Here is an 11,512-nt window from a genome sequence, read left to right as displayed (position 1 = left end):
GAGCTTTCCAAGCAGAAGATTTGTCAAGTACAGTAGAAGCTGTGGAAGGAGTCTGCTTGAAATTTACAGGCAACATATGCATCAAAGGCAGTGTGGCTGTGGTGGTGTGAGCAAAAGGAATAGTAATAGACATTGATAGAAAGAACTTTGGCTTTAAACTGTGTAAAATAGAAAGCCATTACAGGGTTATGAGCAGAGGAATGACATAATCTGGCTTATGTTGTCAAAGAATCACTCTGGCTGCTGTATAAAGAATAGACCCTAGGGAGGCAAGGGCAAAAACAGGAAAGTGAGTTAGTAGTTTTATTAGGATGGCAGGGACAGAGACAGTAAGAAGTGGTTGAGTTCTGGATCTATTTTGAGGCTATAGTCAACAAGACTTGCTGCATATTTGATAATGGGCATAAGAGAAAAAGAAGTGAAGGATGACTTCAAGAATTTTGGCTTATACAACTTGAAGTGTGGAGATGCCATTTAGTAGAGATGGAGGAAGAATATAGGAGAATCAGGGGGCAATCAGGAGTTCACATTCAGACATGTTAAATTTTATATGCCTACTAAACATCCAAATTGAAATCTTGAGTAGGCTATTTAATGGAGCTTAGGGTAGCAGTCCAGGTTGGTATATAATTTGGGAGTTGTCAGCCTCTAGATGGCATTTAAAGCCATGAGATAAGATGAAATTTCAAAGGAAGTGCACATAGGAAAAAAGAGAACTGAGTCCTGGGACATTTTAACATTTATCAGTGTGGGAGATGAGGGGGAATTAACAAAGGAGACAGAAAGAGCAGCAACTGAGGAGGAAAACCAAGAGAGTGAAATGTCCTGGAAATCAAGTGGAAAAAAATCATGTCAAGAAGGAGGGAGTGATCAACTGAAGCCAAATGTTAAGTGTTCTAAGAAAGAGGGAGTGATCTGCTCTGTCAAATGTAGCTCACGGGTCAAGTAAGATGAAGACTAAGAATTGACCACTGTAATCTGCAATGCCAAATTACTGAAGATTTTGATAAGTTATGGTGGAAGGGAAAGGAGGGGACCAAATCTGACTGTACTGGGTTCAGAAGTAAATGAGAAGAGAGAAATGGAGGCAGGAGTATAGACAACTCTTAAATTTTTTTTTTTTTTTTTTTTTTTTTTTTTTTTGCTATAATGTAGAACAGAAATAGGAGAATAGCTGAAAGGGGATTTGAGGTAAGGGCAGACACTATAAAACTCTTAGAGGAAAACATAGGCAGAACACTCTACGACATAAATCACAGCAAGATCCTTTTTGACCCACCTCCTAGAGAAATGGAAATAAAAACAAAAATAAACAAATGGGACCTAATGAAACTTCAAAGTTTTGCACAGCAAAGGAAACCATAAACATGATGAAAAGACAACCCTTAGAATGGCAGAAAATATTTGCAAACGAAGCAACTGACAAAGGATTAATCTCAAAAATATACAAGCAGCTCATGCAGCTCAATATCAAAAAAACAAACAACCCAATCCAAAAATGGGCAGAAGACCTAAATAGACATTTCTCCAAAGAAGATATACAGATTGCCAACAAACACGTGAAAGGATGCTCAACATCACTAATCATTAGAGAAATGTGAATCAAAACTACAACGAGGGCCTTCCCTGGTGGCGCAGTGGTTGGGAGTCCGCCTGCTGATGCAGGGGACACGGGTTCGTGCCCCGGTCCGGGAAGATCCCACATGCCGCGGAGCGGCTGGGCCCATGAGCCATGGCCGCTGAGCCTGCGCGTCCGGAGCCTGTGCTCCACAATGGGAGAGGCCACAACAGTGAGAGGCCTGCATACCACAAAAAAAAAAAAAAAAAAAACTATAATGAGGTGTCACCTCACACTAGTCAGAATGGCCATCATCAAAAATCTACAAACAACAAATGCTGGAAAGGGTGTGAAGAAAAGGGAACCCTCTTGCATTTTTGGTGGGAATGTAAATTGATACAGCCACTATGGAGAACAGTATGGAGGTTCCTTAAAAAAATAAAAATAGAACTACCATACGACCCAGCAATCCCACTACTGGACATATACCCTGAGAAAACCATAATTCAAAAAGAGTCATGTACCACAATGTTCATTGCAGCAATATTTACAATAGCCAGGACATGGAAGCAACCTAAATGTCCATCAACAGATGAATGGTTAAAGAAGATGTGGCACATATATACAATGGAATATTACTCAGCCATAAAAAGAAACGAAATTGAGTTATTGGTAGTGAGGTGGATGGACCTAGACTCTGTCATACAGAGTAAAGTAAGTCAGAAAGAGAAAAACAAATACCGTATGCTAACACATATATATGGAAACTAAAAAATAAGTGGTTCTGAAGAACCTAGGAGCAGGACAGGAATAAAGACACAGACGTAGAGAACAGACTTGAGGACACAAGGAGGGGGAAGGGTAAGCTGGGACAAAGTGAGAGAGTGGCATGGACATATATACACTACCAAATGTAAAATAAGATAGCTAGTGGGAAGCAGCCACATAGCACAGGGAGATCAGCTGGGTGCCTTGTGACCTCCTAGAGGGGTGGGATAGGGAGGGTGGGAGGGAGATGCAAGAGGGACAGGATATGGGGATATATGTATATGTATATGTATGGTGCAACAAGAAAACTAGCTCTGCAAAAGAATGTGATTTGTGACAAATGTGAAGGCCAAGGTGGTAAGAAAGGAGCAGTGGAGTGCTGTCCCAATTGCTGAGGTACTGGAATGCAAATAAGAATTCATCAGATAGGACCTGGAATGGTTCAGCAAATTCAGTCTGTCTGCATGGAGTTCCAGGGCCATGGGGAGCGGATCAGTCCTAAAGATAGATGTAAAAGCTGCAATGGAAGGAAGATAGTTCAAGAGAAGAAAATTCTAGAAGTTCATATTGACAAAGGCATGAAAGATGGCCAGAAGATAACATCCCATGGTGAAGGAGACCAAGAACCAGGACTGGAGCCAGGAGATATTATCATCATTTTAGATCAGAAGAATCATGCTGTTTTTACACGACGAGGAGAAGACCTTTTCATGTGTATGGACATACAGCTGGTTGAGGCATTGTGTGGCTTCCAAAACCCAATATCTACTCTTGACAACCGAACCATAGTCATCACTTCTCATCCAGGCCAGATTGTCAAGCATGGAGATATCAAGTGTGTGCTAAATGAAGGCATGCCAATTTATCGTAGACCATATGAAAAGGGTCGCCTAATCATTGAATTTAAGGTAAACTTTCCTGAGAATGGCTTTCTCTCCCCGGATAAACTCTCTTTGCTGGAAAAACTCCTACCTGAGAGGAAGGAAGTAGAAGAGACTGATGAAATGGACCAGGTAGAACTAGTGGACTTTGATCCAAATCAGGAAAGACAGTGCCATTACAATGGAGACGCATATGAGGATGATGAACATCATCCTCGGGGTGGTGTTCAGTGTCAGACCTCCTAATGGGGCCAGTGAATAACACTCACTGCTGGCATTTTATTTGCAGTAGTGATTGAGTGAAAGACTATAATCATAATATGCTCACTACTTGCTATTTTTTGTTTTAATATTCAACTATAGTAGTGTTTTAAAAGTTAAATGAAGAATAAACTCAAATATAAAAAAGAAAAAAAAACTTTGTTATAAAGCAGAAACTAACACACCATTGTAAAGCAATTATACTCCAATAAAGATGTTTTTTTAAAAAAAAGGCATTTTTTAAGATGCAAGAAATTACAGCATGTTTGTAAGCTGAAGGGAATGCCCTTATAGAGAAGGCTATTTTGATGGAAATTGGTACATTTGGAATCAATGAGTAATAAAATAATCACAATCTTCATGATTTCATTGCCAAACTTAATCCAAATTTTTACTGCTAAATAGTTTTTTACCTGAAAAAAACACTGTTGTGGCTGCAAGCAGAGCATATTCAGTATTAGTAATGCTAAGCTCACTCATTCTTCTACAGAAGTAATACAGTGTAGTCATAAATTCTTCAGAAATACCTAAAAAGATTAATATCAAATGTATTTTCATCAGAACACAGTGCAGACTCATATTGCCATTATCATATTTTCTCAAAGCAGTACAAGAAAATGAAACATGTCTGACAAATTTTTTCCATCCAATACAATATTTTGTATTATATATAATATTACCAGTCAGCATAGCAGAAGGACAATCTTCATTGCAAAATGTTTCCATAGGATAAATAGCACTTCTATCACCACTTTGATCATGACAATTCAGTGAATGATCTGAATGATCTGATATTTTCATAGTACCTAGTTAAGGGAAAAAATATAAAGTCTGATTTTTTTAAATCTTTATTCAGATAGTAAAGTCAATCTCTCTAACGTCTGTTAAACAGGAAACATTCCCAACAAATGGTATCTTTATAATTTTTATTACTGAAACATGAATCTAGAATAATAGTTCACACTTTATATAAACATTATATAGAAGACCCTCCAAAAATGTGTTTTCTATGATACTATATAAGAAGAATGGTTTTCTTTAAGAGAAAAACAAAAGCTAGAACAATGAATTGGAAAACTATAAACGACTATTATGAAGTACTTATTTGTACACCAACTAGTACAATAAAAATATAATAAAAAATAGCTCAATGTTATATAATCTGTTGCTAAATTTAATAGTAACTATTAACATTAAGATTGAGTTAGTTGACCTTTTTTGCTTTCAGAAGTTGATGAAAGATATTCTTTTTGACTGTAAATTTGGGCCACATAAAGGAACATCACTTCAGTTTTTGATCCCTTCTGTAATGCAGTCTGATCCTCATTGGTCAAATTTTCAAATCCTTTATGAAAAGATCACATAATTGTTTGAAATAAATAATGAAAAGATAATTTTCAGGTATAGGATTTAACTTTTTTTTTTTTTTTTTTTTGAGGTATGCAGGCCTCTCACTGTTGTGGCTTCTCCCATTGCGGAGCACAGGCTCCGGACGCGCAGGCTCAGCGGCCATGGCTCCCGGGCCCAGTCGCCCCACGGCATGTGGGATCTTCCTGGACCGGGGCATGAACCTGTGTCCCCTGCATCGGCAGGCGGACTCTTAACCACTGTGCCACCAGGGAAGCCCAGGATTCAACATTTTTATATTATTTACTTATGACACGAATCTTAACTGGTCCCTTAGAATAATTATGATTCCACATGCTACTATTTGGGGGCACTTTCATCAAAACCAGATAATAATAATTTCCTATGGCAAGAGCAAATTAAACATAGTTGGTTTAGCCTTGAAGAATTTATTTTCACAGAGAGTTACCTGTGCATGTAACTAGATAGCTAAGTTTTGGCCAACAGTGGCTTCACCTTTTTTTTTTTTTTTTTGGTATGGTACAGGGAATTTTGTTTCATGTTTTATCTAAAAAACAAAAACAATTTATTTCCCAAAATAAAAATAAAACATACAATCAATCATAGTTTGTCTTAACTCTAAGTCTTTGAATTCACTTGAATAATATTTTAAAATATTTATATTTTCATCCAACTGATTGATTAAAGCAAACAAAGTAAACATGTTTTTAAATTTAGAAGCAGTTTTGGTAGAAAAATAGAGGGTTTTGTTTTCTTAAAATGCCACCTTCCTTTAAAACAAGGAACTTTTTTAAAATTACGTATTAAATTACTTTAATTTTTTCCAAAGATAAAGTGATTACCTGGGAGTCTCTTGGTGAAATCCATTAACCTCTGTATATGTAGGACAACTGTCTCTGAGAGTCGCAAGAAGATCAGTTCAGGATTTGCATATCCCTGCAGCTAAGCAACAAAAAGAAATAAGATTAATAACTTTTTTCTTTCAAATAACTTTAAATTTTAAACTTTTCTGATTATGCTGTTATTTTCTAACATAAGTAATTACAAATTATTTCTTGCTAGTAATGAACACATACAAATCTTTCTATTTCTTCTAATGGAATTGTATATTTTTGATGAGCGGCCACAATGTTGTTAATGAGCTGATGTTCCTCTTGAGTTAGTTCCATGCTCTCCTGAATCTGTAAGAAAATATAGGGGGGAAACTGTAATGCATACCTATTAAATAAGACATCATCATTAAAGAAACAAGAAATTTTTTAAGGAGAGCCTTGCCACTTTTCCAGATCTAGTGGTAGGTGACACAAGCTTGTTGTTTACCCCTTCCTCTTCCACTTTGATGTTAGAGTAAAAATTATTCTTCTGCTTAAAGTTCTTTCGAAGTCTCTTTGATCTGCATTGGATTTCTGTGAGCAAACCTGTGATATTACAAAATTCACATAAAATATTTTTGGTACAACAAATAACATTATAGGATTTGATGAAAATTGTCTTACATTGTACACATATGTGATCATGAACTTGCCTTTTCACAAAAAACCTTTCTTTTTTGGTAAGCATGTACAACAGCAGTTAAATTTACTACATTACTTACTTCTTTTCCTTCCACAACTTCCTGTCTACTTAAAACTACACAGTCATCCTAGACTTAAATTAAAAATTAATTTTGCATCTCCAAATTATAAATTTAGACCTTTTTATGTTAGAGAAATTTCCACATTAATTATATCTTGGAAGCAACAGAATGTTAATTGGTACATTGAAGGGAAACCACTAATTTTAAATTGTGCTTTTTGTAGTTGAATTATATAACTTTAGGTTAAGTAATATAAAAATACAAGGATTTCCAATTAAGAAGAAAATATGATTATTACCAAAGTTAGAGCAATATAGTATAGAACAGATTTTATGGAAATAATTACCTAGATTGGTAACTGGCTATCCTAATTTAGCAGTTGCTGGAGAAATAGCTTAAATCCAGACAAATATGTTATGTTCAAATATGTTCAAAATAACTTGAAGAACGTAAGTTCCTAGTAAGGTAAGAAAAACTAAAATCCCCCTAAAAAAAAACCACAATGGCACTTACATTCTTCCAACATTCCTACTGCCTTACACTTTTTTAGTCTGCACTCTTGACATTTTCTACGCATGTACATGTCCATTTCACAGTGACCACCATTCTTGCAACTATATACTGCATTTTTGGTGATGCTACGTCGAAAAAACCCTAATAACAAAGGAGAGTTTTTAAAATTTTACTATTAGGTATTTTTAGTTACTTGTTTTTAACCTTCATAGTAAAAGTAATCAAGTTAACTAAATTATTTCAATAAAATGTTTTTTCCCTCAGTAAGAAGGTTTGGTTTAATATACATTTATCTGGATAATTGTTTTAATCCTCTCCTATTTGATATATCTTATTCCATGGTTGTTCCTGTCAATAATCTATCTGGAAATTAAACTAAATAACCCCAACACATTAAAACAACTCTCTGTTTTCTATGGTTATAATATACCATCTAAAAGCATTTTTAAACTATATTTTACAGAATATCAAGATTCCATGACACATCTCTCAAGGTTCCCTAGAAGGAATATGTGCTCATGTAAAATAAAACTATAAGGAAACCTCTCTTTTTCTCTCCCCACATTTCTACCTCAACTCATAAAGGAAGAGATAATTCTTCCAAACTTACTCCTCTGTCCTTCCTTTTTAGCACTTCCCCAGATGAGAACATATTGCTAATTTATTTAGTCCAAGACGTTGAATGGGCCGTTTTGTGTGTGTGTGTGTGTGTGTGTGTGTGTGTGTGTGTGCATGCTGGGGAGAGGTGTGGAGATTCTACATTTTCCTAAATCCATGCATAGCAGTCTCTTCCCATTTCCTGTTTCATTTCCCATTCCTGTGCAACAATCCCTGCTATCTTCCTCTTATTCCATTCCAAGCAGTGAAGATGATAAAGTTAGTCAATACCCCAATTAGAAGCCTGCCATACTCTTTCTGTAGACACGCTTGAGAGTGGGAGTTTCATGACTTAGATTCAGCAAAGGGAATAGAAAGCTCAGCTTAGGTTTCAGAACTATGCCTCATTCTTCAACTTAGTTTTAACAGCAAGGCCCTGCATTTTAAGAGTAAGCAAATACTGGCCCAGCTATTCTACTCATAAAGCTGGTACCTCCTTTCCCTTAGTCTTCGTTTGGCTATTCTTTGTGTGGGGTGAGTGTGAGATTCTGACAATAAGACTTCACCTTGAACTTCTAGACACGTTTACCTAGTCCTGTATTGATCTAATCATTTCCAGGTTCTGCCCCAATATTTCATTTGTGAATTTAAAAAATGCAGAAGTGTTTCAAAACCTCAAAACTTCATCAAGGACTATTTTACTCCTTACTCCATGCCAATATCAATGATGATCTTCAGTGGTAGACCTCCCATTGGTTTTCAAAAAGGCATTCCTGGGACTTCCCTGGTGGTCCAGTGGTAAAGAATCCGCCTTCCAATGCAGGGGATGCGGGTTCGATCCCTGGTTGGGAACTAAGATCCCACATGCCGCGGGGCAACTAAGCCCACTCGCCTCAACTAGAGAGGCCGCGTGCCTCGAACTCCAGGGTCCACGTGCTCTGGAGCCCAAGCACCACAACTAGAGAGAGAAAACCTGCACGCCACAACTAGAGAGAAGCCCATGCACCACAACAAATAGCCCGCACAACACACCAAAGTCCTGCATGCCGCAGTGGAGATCTCACGTGCCACAACTAAGACCCCACACAGCCAAAAATTTAAAAATAAAATAAAATAAATAAATATTTTTTAAAAAGCATTTCCAACAAATAGATAGAATCGTAGAAGTCATTTAATTGAAATTTCTTCCTAATTCACGAATTATACCAGCCATATGAGATGTAATAGTTAACATTCAGACCTTTTTAAAAGACATTTTTTATTCCAACGTCAAATTCACCTAGGAACATGCAAAGTTTCTGCCACAAAAATATTTTGAATTTTATATTTAAATATAAAAGTTTTCATCAAAATTAAAAAGAAAATGAAATCAAAACTTCGTTAAATTCCATTTTCACATCTTTGATCCCACAGATTGATCACTTTAAACATATCAATGGCTCTCCTTGATTTTATGTTTCACATTTTAAAGAGAGTACTCCTACATGCTTAAAATTTCATGACTCTTCAGTGAACATTAGGATTAAAGTTTTAACTTTATCCTTACCTTTGCAACCTTCACAAGTAAGTGCATTGTAATGATATCCTGATGCTTTATCACCACAAACTACACAGAGTTCTTCCTGTCCCTTAATACGAATGGAAGAATGAGTTATTCTGGACCTTTTTATTCCAGGGTAACCATCTTCAGCATCGTGGGCAACCACGTAAGTGGATTTATTTAATTCACAGGAAAGAAGTCCATACTCTCCACCACTGAACTGTGGGTCCAAGCTACAAGTGTTGAAATGACTTTGTAAAGATTGGGACTGTAGAGCTGGAGGAAACTGGACAGTAGAATACTTGCAATAAGGTGATTCTTGAAAATCAATGTCGTACAGCTGATAATTGATTTGTTCTGGCAAAATATCTAGTTTTTTTAACGGACACACACACACACACAAAAATGGTGAAAGTCAAGTTATTTTTCAAATTTCAAAGAGTTTTACAATCAAAGAACAGAGTTAATTCAACATGTCCAATACATCCCAGGGACTTGCTGTCCAGCATGAGAGGCAGACAGTAAACTGAATTGCAATGCATGATAAATGCTGCCACCCCAGAAGTATGCAGAGGTTGCTCAGGAGCTGGGAGAAAGGGTTGTTAATGGCTTACATACCAATGCAGTCTATTTCCTTAAGTAGAAATGAGTATTTCCCGGAGTTTGAAATGAAAGCTTTTCCCCAGCTTCTGTATTTTCTTTGTTGTGAATAAAATTGTTTTCAGTGCAATCAGATCAGTAAAGAGATGAATTAATAAATTATCCCACCCCCCCACCAAAAAAATCAAACTAAAATACAATTATACCAGTTATCTGGTTATTTCAAGCAAAAAATAAATTCTTTAAACTCCCCATTTAATATACCTTAACACTCTCCTTCGCCATTTGTAGACCTGATTTAAATTACTAGTTTCTTTTCTGTTTTATTGTCTAGCAATTCAATTATCTGGTGATAAACTTACCTACCCCGGAGGGTGACTGTAAGAATGAAATAAAATGTGAAATGCAAAAGCATGTATAAAATACAAAATGATACTTAATGGGTATCTTTATTGTTATTATCAGAAGCTACCAAACACCAACTTACTTTCTGTTTTCAGGAGGATTACTGAAATCAATCCAGAAAATTGGCTCCAAAGAGACCCAGGAATACTTAGTTCCTCTATGTTTGTATCTAGTAATATTTGTACTTTTCCTGGTGCTGAATCACAGTATGATTAGACTTACTCTTACCCTCAAAATTCTACCCCCAAGATTGGTAAACAGTATAATTTCTATTAATTCACATAAATTATTTGCAATCTGATAGCATCCAATCCAATGCAAAGTGTTGAATAAATACCAATAACAGCCTGATATAAGAAGAAAAGTTATCAGTAAAAACAATGTAACTTTCATTTAAAGAAGAGGGCCCTTCATGGCTGAGTATCAAAAGACTGCAGAATACTGGCTGATGTTCCATTGGCATGGAAATCAGAGTTCAAAGTATAATATAAAAGAAAACTGCATTTAAAATTCAATTCATATTATAATCTTGGTCTTTTTGGAGAAAAATCCTATTGTCTCTTGCACTCTGTTTTCTATTTCTTTCCCTTTGATAAAAATCTTATATTAAGATTAAAGTTTCAGGAACATTGAATAACTACTCTGAACTACATTTTCTAAATTGCATGTGAACTAGCTTCAGCTAACCCCTAAAAATAACTTATAATTTGCATGCTAATTCTATTTTTAAAAATTGAATACAATTTTAGACTACTGTGCTTTTTCTTCTTTACATTTGATTCTGACTTACAGCATTTTGGTATTTCTGATTTTTGAAAGTAATTATATATTCTCTGGTAGGGAGTAATTGAAAGTCTTTGGTTCATTTGTTAATTTCTTTTAAAAAAAAAACCCTCTAGGGACTTCCCTGATGGCGCAGTGGTTAAGAATCCGCCTGCCAATGCAGGGCACATGGGTTCGAGCCCTGGTCCAGGAAGATCCCACATGCCGCGGAGCAACTAAGCCCGTGTGCCACAACTACTGAGCCTGCACGCCTAGAGCCCGTGGTCTGCAACAAAGAGAAGCCACCGTAATGAGAAGCCTGTGCACCGCAATGAAGAGTAGCCCCCGCTCGCCGCAACTAGAGAAAGCCGGCGCGCAGTAATGAAGACCCAAAGCAGCCAACAATAAATAATAAATAAATAAATATTTTTTTAAAAACCCTCTAATTAACCATAATTCCCGCCAAATAAAAAGTTTTATTAACTATTATACTGTAGTTTTTTATTACACACCGTAGTACTGCACTGGTTCAGCAAGACAATACCCATCAGATGCAGTGACGTAAGTATTGGCCATTCTCTGGTCCAATTTTCACTTCTTCATTAGTAGATGCTAAAATAGAACCTGAAGGAAACAAAAATTTTGTAGACTTTTTGAAAGTATGATTATCAAATCAGTATGAT

The 11,512-nt window shown here is 36.2% G+C and overlaps 2 protein-coding genes and 1 pseudogene across 2 annotated transcripts; 1 reads left to right on the top strand and 2 right to left on the bottom strand.

Moving 5' to 3' along the window:
* Positions 1–2,666: 2,666 nt before the first annotated feature.
* LOC137219186 (dnaJ homolog subfamily A member 1 pseudogene) lies at positions 2,667–3,564 on the top strand (annotated as a pseudogene).
* Positions 3,565–4,043: 479 nt separating this feature from the next.
* On the bottom strand, positions 4,044–6,023 carry LOC137209084 (bile acid receptor-like). The gene is made up of 5 exons (XM_067710261.1): positions 5,913–6,023; positions 5,679–5,778; positions 4,682–4,813; positions 4,149–4,274; positions 4,044–4,066 (listed from the first exon to the last, which is right to left on the bottom strand). Exons 1-5 carry the CDS (start codon positions 6,003–6,005, stop codon positions 4,044–4,046), a joined length of 474 nt encoding a protein of 157 aa, XP_067566362.1. The 5' UTR covers positions 6,006–6,023.
* A 52-nt stretch (positions 6,024–6,075) lies between these two features.
* LOC137209078 (bile acid receptor-like) lies at positions 6,076–9,462 on the bottom strand (the record flags this gene model as incomplete). Its single annotated transcript, XM_067710247.1, has 3 exons — positions 6,076–6,254; positions 6,926–7,066; positions 9,069–9,462. Coding segments are annotated over 3 exons (714 nt in total), but the record flags the coding sequence as incomplete, so codon positions are not given.
* Between the last annotated feature and the right edge of the window lie 2,050 nt (positions 9,463–11,512).

The sequence above is a fragment of the Pseudorca crassidens genome, chromosome 2 (assembly GCF_039906515.1).
Source record: "Pseudorca crassidens isolate mPseCra1 chromosome 2, mPseCra1.hap1, whole genome shotgun sequence".
Taxonomy (NCBI): Eukaryota; Metazoa; Chordata; class Mammalia; order Artiodactyla; family Delphinidae; genus Pseudorca; species Pseudorca crassidens.
This window is presented reverse-complemented; position numbering and strand designations above follow the sequence as displayed.